At 35.7% G+C, this 16,509-nt stretch overlaps 1 protein-coding gene across 1 annotated transcript; it reads left to right on the top strand.

Moving 5' to 3' along the window:
• Window positions 1–9,757: 9,757 nt before the first annotated feature.
• LOC108819393 (glycine-rich RNA-binding protein 2, mitochondrial) lies at window positions 9,758–11,057 on the top strand. The gene is made up of 5 exons (XM_018592415.2): window positions 9,758–9,875; window positions 10,166–10,291; window positions 10,395–10,463; window positions 10,540–10,646; window positions 10,740–11,057. The coding sequence occupies exons 2-5, from the start codon at window positions 10,168–10,170 to the stop codon at window positions 10,890–10,892; spliced, it is 453 nt and encodes a 150-aa protein (XP_018447917.2). The 5' UTR covers window positions 9,758–9,875; window positions 10,166–10,167; the 3' UTR covers window positions 10,893–11,057.
• Window positions 11,058–16,509: the final 5,452 nt, after the last annotated feature.

Here is a 16,509-nt window from a genome sequence, read left to right as displayed (position 1 = left end):
GTTGTAGACTTAATCACCGGACTGAAGGTATCATTATAGTCTACACCAGGCTGTTGATGAAACCCCTTTGCCACAATTCTTGCTTTATATCGATCAATACTACCATCGGGATTGTACTTGATCGTGAAAACCCAACGACAGCCCACAATGTTCATTTGTTGAGTTGCGGCTTCAAGATCCCAAGTGTGATTTTCATTGGTAGAGTTGAACTCTGCAGCCATCGCTTTTCGCCATCTCTCATGCTTAATAGCTTGTTGCCAAGTCGTTGGAATCCAATGTGGATCAGATTGAAGCTCAACAGTGAGATTATACTTCGAGGTCGGCTTGATAATGTTATTCCTGGACCTGGTTGTCATCGAGTGTCTTACCGGAGGCACCGCTGGTGGAAGCGGAGCTGGAGCAGGATCAGGCGAAGCTGGAGCAGGAGCAGTAGGTGCTTGTGCTGTAGAAGGAGGAGCTGGTGGTTGCGCTGTAGAGGCAGTAGGAGCCGGAGACAATGGCGCAACCTCAGTCAGAGAAGACAACGGTTCTGTTTCTGGAACAGAGGTTTCCGGAGACTCATGCAGAGCAGGTGAAGAAGCACACACTGGAGTCTGGTTGATCGCAGTCGAAGGAGACGACTGTATGAGTGATGGCACGGGAATAATGGTATAGGGAGTTTCGGGAGTAACAGTTGTGGGTTCAGGGATAACACTAGGCTTAGGTTTGGTTAGGGAGGGATATGGGAACACGGTTTCATTAAAGCGAACATGTCTAGAGACATAGACACGTCCAGAGATGGGTTCTAGACAAAGATAACCACTCTGAGTCAGAGAGTAGCCAATAAACACACATGGGAGAGACCGGTTTTCGAGTTTATTTGGTGCGTATGGGCGCAGCCATGGGTAACAGAGGCAGCCAAAGGTTCGAAGCTTAAGGTAGTTTGGTTTCGTGTGGAAGAGTTTTTGAAAGGGTGATTGGTTTTGAAGGATGGGTGTGGGCATTCGGTTTATTAGGAAAACAGAGGTTGCAAAGGCTTGCGGCCAGTAGGTAAGGGGTAGGTTTGCTACGGAGAGTAGGGAGAGGCCAGTTTCGACAATATGTCGATGTTTGCGTTCTGAGAGACCATTAAGCTCGGGTGTGTGAGGTGGGGTAGTGAGATGGCTAATACCATGTGTTGCAAGATAGGATCTTAAGGCAATGAACTCGCCCCCATTATCTGAATAGAGAGTTTTGATCTTGGTGTTGAATCGGTTTTCGACAAGGGTTTTAAAGGTTGGAAAAATGTCTTTGACTTGAGACTTTTTGGTTAAGGGATATAGCCAAGTGTAGCGAGTAAAGTGATCTACAAGGACAAGGTAGTATTTGAAGTTTTGAGAGGAGAGAATGGGGGATTGCCATACATCGGTATAGACATATTGGAGAGGTTGGTTTGAGTGAATTGTATTCTCATGAAAGGGAAGTTTATGGGTTTTATTAAGTAAACAATCATTGCAAGGAGAAGAAGTCTGAGACTTTGGAAAGCAAGGTAAAGAAAATTGAGCAACAACTGTTTTAAGAATAGAAATAGAAGGGTGGCCAAGTCGTCTATGCCATTGAGACATGGTAGCTTTAGTATCCGGGTAAGAGGCTAAGCTTGCGGTTGGGTTTAGGGACGGCCATGGCCACTCATACAAGTCATTCCTCGTGCGGCCTTGAAGCAACCGGACCCCCGTGTTGAGATCCTTCACCTGAAAATGAGCAGGAAAGAATTCAACAGAAACACGATTAGCATTGCATAGCCGATACACTGATATCAAACTCTTATTAATATTTGGAACACAGAGAATATCAGTGAGTGCTAAAGGCTTAGATGGTGTAGGAAAAGACGTAGAACCAGTATGAGTAATCGGAAGACCTGATCCATCGGCTATTGCAACATCATCTCCACCATTGTATGGGTGGTGCAGCGCAAGATTACTGAGATCGGAGGTCATGTGGTGTGTGGCGCCACTGTCGAGTATCCACTGATTTGGAGCATAGTTGTGCGCCTGAGCAACATTGGCACGAGGTTGCCATGGAGTTTGCTGCGGTAATGGCTGTGTAAGAGCAGTACCTTGAGCAGCAAGTTGCGAGCACCTCCTCGCACTATGACCAAAAATGCCACATATTTGGCACTTCCCTTGGTAGCCCCCACGTCCTGCACTCGGAGTAGCCTGGGGATGGAGCTGCTGCTGCTGCCAGGTTTGGTTACCACGGTAACCCCCACGTCCACGTCCACAGTTGTTGTGTGGAGCAGAGGGAGAACGATGATTGATGTAGTTCGCCGTGACAGGAACAGAGGTGACGACTTCCTTTGTCAGTTGTAGCTTGGTCTCGTGATTGATAAGCTTCTCGTGAAGCTCGGTTAGAGACGAAGGAGTATCACGCGCAGCAACCTGATCAACGATAAGCTTATAGTCATCAGGTAGGCCGTCAAGGAGTTGCTCGATTTGATCCTCATGATCAATTGTCTTCCCAAGCAAGGCAAGTTGATCGAATTGGGTCGTTAGACCTTGGTAGTACTCATCAATGGACTTGGTGCCCTTGGTCCAGTGCTTGAGTTGTTGGCGAAGTTGATTGATATGACCCCTGCTAGGTTTCGCATACGTCGAGGTCAGAACTTGCCAAATTTCAGCAGATGTGGTGGTTGTCGAGAGCAGAGGTTGCAGCGGTGTGGTTATGGCCCCGAGGAGACCGCTATAGATGAGGCAATCTTGCCTTTTCCAGAGACTGTAGAGAGGGTTGGGCGCGACGGCATCAGCCGTAGTGATCGTTGCAGGTGGGATTTCAAGCGAGCCATCAATGTAACCCGCAAGATCATATCCTTCCAGGAGAGCGTGGATCTAACGAGACCACATGAGAAAGTTCGAAGCTGTAAGCTTTGTTACATTCGCCATATTGAGATTCAAGAGGGTTGGAGTGTTCGAGACCGTGATGGTCTCAGCCATGGATGCTGGTGAACTTGTGGAACCAGACATCGTGAGTTTGAGGGAGAGAAGACAAAGAAAATTTTGAAAAAGTTTAGATGGCGGCTTAGGTATAGATCAATGCTCTGGTACCATAAAGATATTACGCTGAATGAATTGTTTATTAGATGAATACAAGGTATATATACAAGTAGGGTAAATAGTATTGTTATGTATTTACATAGAAGTCCTTATTGACTTAGGTATTTCCTTAACATATGTCACATTACCAACTGGTTTGGGTGTACGCATTGAAGGAGTGGGTCGAGTACGCCTGAGTAACTCTTTAGTCTTAAACAATGTGTTATACATACCTGACTTCCGACTGAATTTGATAAGTGTCAGTCAGGTTACTAAAGACTTGGGTTATCGGATTCTCTTTGATGATACTTCTTCTATGATACAGGATTATATCAAGGGGCTGATGATTGGTCAGGGTGAGCAAGTCGCTAATCTATATGTGCTGGAGACAACACGATTAACAGAGACGTCTGATGTGGAGAGCTCAACTATCTGTACTAATGTTGTTGTTGATTCTCATTTATGGCACAATAGACTAGGACATCCTTCTGTAGAGAAAACAAATATACTCAGTGATGTACTTGGTTTCAAATTCAAGAATAAAACACCATTTCACTGTGATATTTGCCCTCTTGCTAAACAGAAGCGTTTAAGCTGCACCTCTCATAACAAAGTCTGTGATAAAGCTCTTGATCTTATACACATGGATATCTGGGGTCCTTTCTCAGTTTGTACTACTGAAGGCTATCGTTATTTTCTCACTTTAGTGGATGATCACACACGAGTGACTTGGGTGTATCTTCTCCGCAGCAAAGATGAGGTTCTCACTGTGTTTTCAGACTTTCTTAACATGGTTGAGCTTCAGTACAAGACGAAGGTTAAGGCGGTTCGTTCTGATAATGCTCTGAAATTAAAATTCACTGCTCTGTTTAAGAAGAAAGGCATAATAGCTTACCATTCTTGTCCAGAAACACCAGAGCAGAATTCTGTTGTTGAGAGGAAGCATCAACATATTCTAAACGTTGCAAGAGCTCTGATGTTTCAGTCTCATCTGACTCTTGACTATTGGGAAGATGCAGTTCTTACTGCAGTCTTTCTTATTAACAGAACACCGGCTCCTCTGCTTCAGAACAGATCACCTTATGAAGTTTTAACTTCTAAAGCTCAAGATTACAGTGGTTTAAAAGTGTTTGGGTGTTTGGCTTATATGTCTACTTCATCAAAGAACAGACATAAGTTTCAACCTCGAGCTAAACCATGTGTATTCCTCGGTTATCCTTCGGGTTACAAGGGTTACAAATTGCTTGATTTGGATTCTAATAAAATTCACATCTCTCGGAATGTAGTCTTTCACGAGACTATATTTCCTTTTACTCATGACCAAGGTATTTCTTTGGATGGTTTCTTCTCTATGGACTCAATGCCTCACTCAGTAGCTAGTGAAGTTCCTATCACCACAAGTGAATCCCCTGCAGCAGTTCGTACTGATCGTGTAGTTGATCGTCCTACTCCTGCAGTTGTGGGTGAAACTTTTGCTGATAAGAACACGCATCCAAATAGAGGAGCATCTAAACGAGTTTCTAAACCTCCGGGTTATCTCAGTGATTACCTTTGTCACATGACTGAGACAGATATTCCATATCCTCTGGCTTCTTACATTTCTTATGAAAAACTGTCTGAAGGATATGAGTCTTATATTTGTGCTCTTGCTCAACATGTGGAACCAGCTAGTTTCACTCAAGCAAAGAAGTTCGACGAGTGGATAAAAGCAATGAATGAAGAATTGCTTGCTCTAGAACGCAATGATACTTGGACTATTTGTTCTCTTCCAGACGGCAAACATAAAATCGGCTGTATATGGGTTTACAAGGTTAAACTCAACGCTGATGGGACTTTAGAAAGATACAAGGCACGCCTTGTGGCTAAGGGATATACACAACAAGAGGGAGTGGATTTCATCTATACTTTCTCCCCTGTTGCTAAAATGACTACAGTCAAGACTCTAGTCTCTATTTCTGCAGCCAAGAATTGGAGTTTGACTCAGTTGGATATCTCGAATGCATTCTTAAATGGTGACCTTGATGAGGAGATTTACATGGCTTTACCTCCTGGTTATACACCAAAAGAGGGGGAAACTCTTCCTGTCAATGCGGTTTGCAAGCTCAAGAAATCTTTATATGGGTTAAAGCAAGCTTCAAGGCAATGGTTTCTTAAGTTCAGTACTACTTTGATCTCTCTCGGTTTCAAGAAGTCACATACTGATCATACGCTTTTCATAAAGAACATTGGTGGCGTTTACATTGCAGTCTTGGTATATGTCGATGACATAATCATTGCTAGCAGTGATGATTCTGCAGTGGAGTCTCTTAAAGCAAGTCTTCAAGAATCTTTTAAACTTCGTGATCTTGGCCCTATGAAATTCTTTCTAGAACTTGAGATTGCTCGTTCTCAAAAGGGTATTGCTATTTGTCAACGCAAGTACATTTTGGAGCTTCTTGAAGATGCGGGTTTGTTAACTTGCAAACCTTCTAGTGTTCCTATGGATCCTAACGTCAAACTCTGTCAAGATTCTAAAGAACCTCTCTTAGACGATCCTAAAGTCTATCGACGCCTTGTGGGACGATTAATGTATCTCACTATTACTCGACCCGACATTACATATGCAGTCAATCGTCTTTGTCAATTTGCTTCTGCTCCAAAAGCGTCTCACTTAAAGGCGGCTTACAGAGTTCTGCATTTTCTCAAAGGTTCGATTGGCCTCGGTCTTTTCTACTCTTCGGAGTCTGACTTGACTCTCAAGGCGTATATTGATGCTGACTGGGGTTCATGTGCTGATACACGAAGATCGACGTCTGGTTTCTGCTTATTTCTTGGCAATTCTCTGATTTTTTGGAAGAGCAAGAAGCAAGATGTCGTCTCTCATTCTTCAGCTGAATCAGAATATCGTGCAATGTCTTTTGCCGTAAAGGAAGTCATTTGGATTGTAAACTTGCTAAGTGAATTGCAGGCTCCACAAACTCGTCCAGTTGCGTTCTATTGCGACTCAACTGCTGCAATTCATATCGCCAACAACCCTGTTTTTCATGAGCGAACTAAGCACGTTGAGCTGGACTGTCATCATGTTCGTGATCGTATCGTCAGTGGACTGATTAAGACACTTCATGTTCGCAGTGAGACTCAGCTCGCGGATGTGTTTACCAAGCCTCTGCAGCCTGGTCTTTTCCATTCTCTCATTGGCAAGATGTCTCTCCGTTCAATCTTCTCGTCATCTTGAGGGGGAATATTACGATATGAGATAGAATTGGTTTAATGTGAGATAGATTAAATGGTTAAGATTGGTTCAATGTAAGTTGTTTAATTGAGTCTGTAAACCGGATGTAAACCGATAACGGTCACTATATAATGTGACTTGTAACAGAAAAAGAAAGATAAGAAAAAAAAATTTCTATTTCGAGTTCGTCTTCTTCGCAGAGCTCGAGCTCATCTGATACACTACAATCTTATAAATTCATCTACGCCTACTCTGATTAGTAAAAATTCTTGGTCCATAACCCACCTTGGTGAACGTGTTGGCTATTATTCTATGCAGCCATCGACTCAGACGTTGTGGGCTAGCTTGGAAGCACCCACATAAGCTGATTAAAGAAGAAAATTGATCAAGTGATATGTTTCTTTAGAGAAAGTTTATTATGAAAGTCGATGTCTTTTCTTCAGTTTTGTACTAATAAATAAGATTAAATGCTGACATTTTAGTTTTTGTCATTAACCAGTAAATGTTAGAGTTCAATATTTTTTTTTGTTAGAGTTCAATATGGTATGGCAAGTCTAGAGAAAATTTGAAAACATTATGGTCAAAATATAGATGCAACACTTTCAAAGGAAATAAGTTATGGAATATATATGTGTAGTATGTTCTCTACTATTTTTACTTTTTATTAACATAAAAGATTTAGAATGATTATGAATGTCAGGAACTTGCGTGGCGAAATTATGTTTACTAATAAATATCTTATTCTCATCACTTGAATTGGTTTTGATCTGCATCAATGAAAATATTTTTTCGCTAAAATTTGTTTTTGAAGAAAACAGCTTTAATTACACAATTAATGTATAAACAGAAATTAATCCCAGCATTTGTAAATATCTATCAAATATGTAAATCTATATAAACACTGAGATAAATTAGAGCTTCTGACCAACATTTCAATGTGAAGCAAATGATTTTACCTTTTCAAATAACAACTGCAACATACTCATACAGGAAACAGTTTCCAGAAACAAATATCAACACAACCTTTTTTATTGATAAAGGAAAAACAGACTTAGACAAAACCTTTTTTATTGGTAAAAGAAAAACAAACTTATACAAAACCTTTTAAAACAAAGTTTACAATACCTATTAAAACCAAATTTGACTTTAATTTTTAATTTTGTTTACTACTAAGATCAAATCTACTAAGACATTTAGCAATTAATTTCTCTCATTAGTATTTAATTTTCAATTCAAACAAATTTTTAGTTTTCAGTCAGCAGATGATAATATAGTGAAAATACATAATCTCTGCAAAATAGTTTGAATTTTTTTTCCCTAACAATTACATAATATAGTTTGCCAATGATTGAAAAGAGAAAGTGCAAAATTGTTGATGATTTCCTAAAATTTGTCTTTTAAACATTATTTACTAAATCAACTAGAAGAACTCAAAGAATTTATGACCCTAAGAGCATACAAAATGTTATGATTCTATTATGCTTTTATTAGAGGAGAAATTAAATTATCTATTTTTCTAATGAAATTCAGTTTAATTTATCATATAAAAATGAAACTTATTGTGTTTATATATAAGAGGAAGTAACAGCTGAATCAACCATTTTTTTACGAGAATCAACCTTATATTAATACTTTTAGAAAGAAACTGATTGGTTTGAGATATATGAATAATTCAAATTATTCACATATGTAAACAACAGTTGTGTGCATTAGTTGTATTACATGAGTTTTAATGTTATTTGTATAGTATAAAATTTATTACACAATCTGAATAATTTATAGGATAGAACATATTAGCGGATTTATGTTCGTCACAAATTAAAATAACTTTTCTTTCATAATAATTCTTCTATATCCTTTTCTTCAACATATCTATATATATATATATATATATATATATTGTAATGTGCACATTTATATAATAATAAATAATGATTACTGTATACTATAAAATTAAACATTTGAAACTAAAATAAATATTAAAAATATAATGTTATTTATCAAAGAATAGTGAAGGATACTGTCATTATAATTCAAAACAAAAACATTTACTATTATAATCTCATAATTATTTTATTATTTGTTTGTTTATATTATTTTTTAATCTATAATAATTTTTACATATTTCATAAATTAATATAAAATAAATTTTACTATTCTTTCCCATCCGTAGGGCGGGCCGACCCTAGTTTTTCTAATAAAAATGATTTCATTGTCTTGTTCACTTTATTAAAGATTTGATTGTTTTATAGGGGATTTTGCATTCATTCATGGAATTCCACCAAAATGGAGTGGTCCTTTTGGCAACTGATTTTGCAAGGAAGGAGGAAGCGAAATATGACTATATAAATTTAAAAACTATATTATATTTTCAATTTAGTAAAAGATACTAAATCGACTTAGGTGGTGAATTTATGATTGTTTTGTCACAACTGTTAATTAGTTATAATAATATAAATGGATTTTTGTCACGATTTTAAGGTTGTTTACCTAATCAATATAATATTAATTTTTCATTTTAATTATTTAGTTATTTAAAGGTTTATGTTTTAACAACAATTAGTTGAAAATAAATTAAGTTATGTTTTATGGTTGTTTAATTTGATAAAAATATAATATAGACTAAAAATTGGGATTATGTACATAGTTTTTTTTAGTTTAAAATTGATTTAAGAAATTGTAGTATTTATTAAACTAGAAAAGACAAAGAATGAGTAGTAAGCTGATATATTGTTTTTAATGACTTAAGGGTATTATTATCGGGGTATTCCGGGGAATTTGTAGGGGTTTAGGTGGTGTGGGTTCCACCAAAAATAAAAGAACATCGCGAGTGAAGAATCGTTTGTTGATGGTGTTTTGCATTGTTCACGGGCTCCACCGACATGAAGCAACCCGCGATTAATACTTTTTAATTTTCTTTTAAGATAAAAAGTAAAAAGAAAATATTAAAAAAATCCTTTCGTGGAATATGTGCGATGATTATGCTCTAAGTGGTATAAACTTGTAAATAAATAGTGATTTTTAGGTTATTTTTCAATTTTATTTATATTTTAGTAAGATAGATTTGTGTACTTTGTAATCTTCAATTAATATAATTATGTTTTTAAGGTTGGGCGTTATTACAAAGGCCACTGTCAACAATATATTTTTTTAATTTTAAAATAAAGTTCTGTTTTATTTGTTTTGTTTTGTTAACGTTAACAATAATTTTTCTTGTATGGCCCATTAACATATCCCGGAATGCAACATGAGTTTGTAAACCCAATATATAAAATCTCTGAGCAAATAAAAAAGGCCGAAAATTTATAACTATACGATAAGTCTGGAGTATAGTTCCTCTACACCCACTACATCCTACACTGAAAAACAAAAGGAAACAAAATTGTACAACCAGGATTGATTCACTAAACAATACACGTGGAAAACTTGGGATGGATTAGCACACACTACCAATATACACCTGTGCGCAGATGATAATTATTTGGCCATAAAAAAAAATCTTCAAAGGAAAATGAGATATTCTTGGCCGCTTATATACACCTCTTAAACCCTATTCCTTGGCATCTGCCTCTCTCTCTCAGTTAGCAGAACCCTAGTTTCGAAGCTTTACTCCCCAGGTACCGATCTTCTCCATTTTCTTGTCGATCTTCTTCTTCGTACTCCTCATAAGGCTTATGATTTGTGTATTTGATAATGTTCCTGTGATGTGACTCCGTACTCTGTTCCGATTCGTCTTTTTTATGGATCGGCAGCATTTATATACTCCTTCTGTTTAAGTTGATTATAGATCTGCAAGTTTTAGGATCTTGCTATTCTCGTTGTGGAATAGCTTTGAAGATTGATTGATTTAGGGTTCTTGTTTCGTTATTGCTGATTTGATTTGTGTTTGTGGTTTAAATTTGTGTAGAAATGGCTTTCTGCAAAAGTCTCGGTGGTCTATTGAGGCAAGGTGCGGTTTCTCAGACCGGTAATGTTCCAGTTCAGTCTATGCTCGGTTCTCTCCGGTTCATGTCTACCAAGCTTTTTGTCGGTGGTAAATATCTTGTCCTTCTTTTTAAAAAGATTGATATATATATATATTATATTTTTTTTTTTTAATTTGAAAATTGGTTTGACTCGTATTGTGATTGGTTCAGGTCTCTCATGGGGTACTGATGATCAGTCATTGAGGGAGGCCTTTTCCAACTTTGGTGAAGTGATCGACTGTAAGTGATAGTTACTGTCTTGAAGATTGTTGTTACATTGGGTAAAATTTTTATATTTTTCTTTGTTGTTGTGCAGCTAAGGTCATCGTTGATAGAGAAACCGGGAGGTCGAGGGGTTTTGGATTTGTCAATTTCTCTGATGAGAGTGCTGCTAATGCTGCCATTTCTGAGATGGACGGAAAGGTTTGTGTCTGAGCGCTCTGTTCATAAAATTTCTTAGTGGTACTTAATTGTTTGTCTGAATGGTTTTATGCTTTTGTATTGTTGTATTTTCAGGAACTGAATGGACGCAACATCCGAGTGAATGTTGCCAACGATAGACCAAGTGCTCCACGGGCTTATGGAGGTGGTGGTGGTGGCTACGGTGGAGGTGGTGGCTACGGTGGAGGTGGTGGTGGCTATGGAGGAGGTGGTGATGGTGGTTACTAAACAGGGGAGCTTCTTGTGAAAAGAAGAATTGATCCTTCTGTTTGTTTTGGACTTCCGGTTGTTGTTTTAAAAATTAAATTGAGTCTGGTGTTTGTACCAAACCTTAATAGGATTTGTTTGAAACTCTTAAGTCATTACTCTTATCTAAGAGACGCCTTTTCACTCCGTTTGTGTTTGCTTCTAATATTGCCCGTGAATATCTTTTGAGGAAAGCTGAATCGAGAATAAGAGAAATTGTCATCTATTTTAGAATTATACCCAGTCTGAGTAAATATTATAGTTCAACCGTTTAATTTTGACATTTACGAAGAGGAAGGTGTGAATTTTGTAAGAGGAAGTGTTTTCTTCATTTTGAATTTGCCTCTGTCAAAAGGATCCGAAGGATGATGTCTTTTCGATATTGGGTTCAAGTTCAATATATTTGAGATGGGAAAATCGCATAAAAAGACCTCAAAGTGACATCCACTTACACTTTAAACCCTGAAACTATTTCACTAGCACTTTACACATTCAAGTTGGCAAATTTGGCATGTTAAACCTCCAATCTGGCTTACTTGTACATTAAGTCAAAATGGTAACCGGTACTGTTCAAAAACGATGACGTGTCGGTTTGTTTTTTTTTCAAAAAAAAAAGTATTTTTTAATAAATAAATATAAAAATGTAAAAATTCATAAAAAATCATAAAAATCTTAAAAAGTCAAAGAAAACCACAAAATTATTATTTTATTCATAAAAATATAAAATAAATAAAATATATAATAATAATAATAATAAAATAATAAAAACGTAATAGAAATCATAAAATACCAAAAATTCAGAAAATTCACAAAAATTAATATAAAATCAGAAATTTAAATGTAAATAAAGAAAAATAATTATTATTATAGATAAAATAAATTTAAATTCAAAGGATAATTTTTTTATAATAGTTAGTGTTTATTATAATATAAATAAAATAAATATTATAATAGTTAGTGTTTATTGGTTTGGGGTTACCTGGATTTTTTATAGCTAGATTAATATAGGGTATGTGAATAGAGGCTAAAAACCTTGAACTAAAATTTTTTCTTTGATTTGATTAACCAGAATCACCTGAAGATAAAATTTACACTAAAACACTAAAACCCCCAACCAACAAACACTAAAGTACAGTATTTCTCAATTTTTTTAAAAAAAATTATCCTTTGAATTTAAATTTATTTTATCTATAATAATAATTATTTTTCTTTATTTACATTTAAATTTCTGATTTTATATTAATTTTTTGAATTTTTTTGAATTTTTGGTATTTTATGATTTCTATTATATTTTTATTTTTTATTATTATTATTATATATTTTATTTATTTTATATTTTTTATGAATAAAATAATAATTTTGTGGTTTTCTTTGACTTTTTAAGATTTTTATGATTTATTTTGATTTTTTTATGAATTTTTACATTTTTATATTTATTTATTATTTTTTTTTTTTTGGAAAAAAAAAAACCGACACGTCATCATTTTTGAACAGTACCGGTTACCATTTTGACTTGATGTACAAGTAAGCCAGATTGGAGGTTTAATATGCCAAATTTGCCAACTTGAGTGTTTAAAGTGCTAGTGAAATAGTCTCAAGGTTTAAAGTGTAAGTGGATACCACTTTGAGGGTTTTTTTATACGATTTTCCCTATTTGAGATTGTTCCTTACAATATTTAACTAGATACAGAACCCGCGCTTAAGCGCGGATATTACTGTCAAATTATTATATTTTATTATTTATTTTTGTGGTATAAAATATATGTACAGTATATTTTTATGGTGTTAATTTATAATGTAAAATGGTTTCATATTATATGTTATAATATGTGTGTATATGGTGTTAGTTTATAATGTATAATAATTCATATTATACATTGTAATACATGTTGTATATGGTGTTAGTTTAAATATAATATTTAATAGATGAGATAATAGTGTTGGATATAATTGATATATTATCTCTCCTTTTTTGTCACAATGATATATTATTTTTCTTAAATTAAAAGATTTGGTAAATTTTATTTAAATTTTAATGTATTATATATATCTAACACATTTATACAATTTACTTATAAGATTTTTTTTTGTTTAAATGAGTAAACATATTTGGCCCAGAAAATATGAAAGTATAAACTTCTTTTTTTATCAAAGAATGAATAAACTTCTAACATTTAAAGTTTGGGCTAATAATTTCTTTTATGGATTAGGTCCAATAATTTAGTAAAGAAAAATCTAATTTAATTAGAGTATTTGCAGTGTATACACAAAGATTATGCCATAATTAACTCTTTGCCTATTTAGGTTTTTTATCTTTTATTTTGAAACTTAGCTGACCATTATACCCCTACTGCTTCTTCGATATTTCTAAGGCATCTCAATCTTTGTGATTACCCAATTTCATACTCAACCTCAACCTCGTTTGTCAGACAAATTACTATATTTTGTTATTATCATTATATCCCGTAACTAAAATGTTCGCTTCCGTTTCTATTCGCTTTGGCGATTTGTAGTGTTGTTTTTTTTAAATCTAAATAGAGTTGTTCTTCTTCTTTATTTGTTTAGTCTCTGTTTTGGGTTGAAATAAATAAATTTCGTTTTAGTCTTATTTGTTCTAAACTGTTTAGTCTCTATTTTAGTTTGATTCATTGTTCATCCAAGGACCTTCGTGTATGTATCGGTTCAAGCTCGCTTCCAAGTTCTTCGCCTCTGCTCATTGTCACCAACCACAGCCACCGTGCTTCCTCCACGATTCTCCATCTTCTTCAATCTCTGTCGTGGCTCTGCTCCTCCGGTTTCTGAGTCTCCGTGCGTCTCCTCTTCCTCACGAAATCAAGCTCGAGCCCAAGTCTTCACCGGAGCTCCAATCGGACCAATCCTCTTCGTCGGAAACAAGTCACGCCGCCGCGTCTCGTCAGCTCCTCCACCGTGACAAGCTCTGTTCATGTTTATCAATGGAGATGTTTCTTCATTTTGCAAGCTTGGTCCCTTAACTATTTATTTCTTTGTTTTTGACCCCGGTACTTTTAGATTTTTAGAAAGGACCTCACGAATTGACCCATTAAAAGTTCAGACCCCCTTGTAATTTCCGATTGGTCCTTGAACTTCTGGATGCTTTCAATTCGGCCCCAAACTTTGTAAATTTCAATAATAACCTTGCGATTTTGCCCTCAAACTTCTCAAGTGTGCATTCCAAACCTAGTATATATATGCAATTATGCATGTAAATGCAATATTTACATCTAAATGCATACTAAAATGATAAAAATGAACTAAAATATAAATCTAAAACTCATCAAACCCTTTTAGCTTCTAACCTATATCAAGCCTACAAAATTTCGAACACTAAATAAACATAAGGACACTCAGCTGTAGTGATGTCCCAGATAACATGGTTCGCTGGCCGTCGGTGTCTGTCTATGTTCTGATTTCCTCTTAAGGGCTTGATATATATTGAACTGTTACAAGTGGATTTGTTTTTTCAGTAATTGATCCTCTGTTACAAGTGAAGTTAACAAACCAAAACGACTTGACCCCTCCCTTTTTAACAATACTAATAAAAGTTTAAACATACTGATATCATCTAAGTTTGATTACTAAAATATTTAGCCTTAACAAAACAAACTATCAGGCTAACACACCAAGTAACCGACCAACTAAGATGCAATCTTATAACAGACACTTCATTATACCAACGGTTACAAGTGAATTTAGCAATCCAAAACGACAAGACACATTGCTAAGCTCATGTTTTAACCATCCCGAGAAAATATAAATAGATATTGCTATTGTTCAAGGTTTGTTAGACTGTTACTAAATTGTTTAGCCTTCACAAAACGTATTGGCTGGCTTACATAACAAAGAACCGACCAATGAAGATGCAACCCTGCAAACAAAAAAATTATTACTAAAAAAAAACAAAAAAAAACTTTCACACAGAGATGTTAACAGCTTTTCACTCCTCATCAACAACTTCAGCACCCTCTGTAATGCTCCCTTCAAAGGATGTCTTTTTTTGCCCTCTCATAACAATTGCTTATCCCCACTCTTTTCGGTTTACTAGTCAAAGCTTGCTTCATCATTTGTGGCCGACTGTTAGCATCAAAGTTTGGATCTCGTACTTTTTTGGTGTTCCTCTCAACTGATTCCAAAAGGTCTGAATCCAATTCTTCACTAGTATTTATCTTTTATTATTGATAACTAATATTATGTTTAGCTGAATTCTGAAGGTTTTCTCGAGATAATAATATTTTTTTTAAAATATTCTCCATACTTTTCTAGAGCACTTATCTCTTGTTTAATTACACAGTTAATTTCCATTTGTTATAATCTACAAAAGGCTTGTTAACTCATATAATTATAACATATTTAAATATAACTTATAGATACATATTGTACTCTTTACATCCAAAACTGGATTACACTACAAACAGAGCATACAAAAAAAATGCTAAAGCAACCTTTAATATATTTAATATGCTAATGAAAAGTTTAATTGGCTACGACATTTTTATTGTCGGCTATTAAAATAATTAGTGTATCTAATAATATTTTTATCCATCAACTCTTAAAATTTGAATGTTAACTTCTCGAATACTACCTCTTTCGTTTTTATTTTAACAGAAAGGAGTCTTAATGTTAAAAGAAGAGAATTATAATCTCAACTACACGGAACTGAGTTTTCCAAGCTTGTTCCTTTCCCGTCACCGTCAAGAACATGCCTACTCTGGAGCGCCCTGCGGGCACATACGTCGGCTTCCGAAAAAGATCCAACTCCAAGCTGTCGCTGCTGCCACTGCTGTCTCAAATTCCGAACCACCACGAGCTACCCCTCACTCATGGAGGGAACCACCATCCCTTTTAACACATCCACCGACAACGAGATCCACTTTCATCGTTGACAAACCTCTTCTCCGATGACTAATATGCGGTTTTTGGCTCTTCCCCCACCGTCCTCGAAACGGAGATTTGATATCGCATGATTTTATAGGTTTTTAATATTTCATTTAGTTCATATTTATCAATTTAGGATGCATTTAGATGTATATATTACATTTGTGTTCAATTGCATTTGACAGGTTCTAGGACGTGCATATGGAAGTTTGGGATGAAAACACAAGGTTATTCTCGCAAAGTACAAAGTTTATGGGCCGATTCGAAAACATCAAGAGATGAGGGGCTATTGTGGAATTACAAGGGGTCTGGCGTGTGAAATCAAAAGTATGGGGTTAATTCGAGAGGTCTCTTCTTGATTAGTAAAAGTATGGGGCCTAAATGAAATAACTCAGAAATTGGAGGACCTAATGTGCAAATAGTCTAAATCCCACCATTGTTGCTCGTGTTTCTTCCGTGACGAGACAGAGACGGCGATCTTGTGACGGTGAAACAGAGAAGGCGGCCACGAGCTGAGACCAAGAGGAGGCCGTGATGAAAGAGCTTCGCCGTGGCTGAAGAATTGCAGTTGAGAGTTGTCAACTTGGAGCCGCGGCGGATGAATAGACAACTTCTTCAAGATTGAAGCTTTAGAGGGTCTTTTGCCCTGATTCTCCTTTCCACGAAATCGTTCATGTCATAATTTTCAGTTCTTTCATTTGTCCAT

The sequence above is a fragment of the Raphanus sativus genome, chromosome 8, assembly GCF_000801105.2.
Source record: "Raphanus sativus cultivar WK10039 chromosome 8, ASM80110v3, whole genome shotgun sequence".
In the NCBI taxonomy this organism is placed as follows: Eukaryota; Viridiplantae; Streptophyta; class Magnoliopsida; order Brassicales; family Brassicaceae; genus Raphanus; species Raphanus sativus.
Note: the sequence above shows the minus strand (reverse complement) of the source record. Positions and strands in the feature narration are given on the sequence as shown.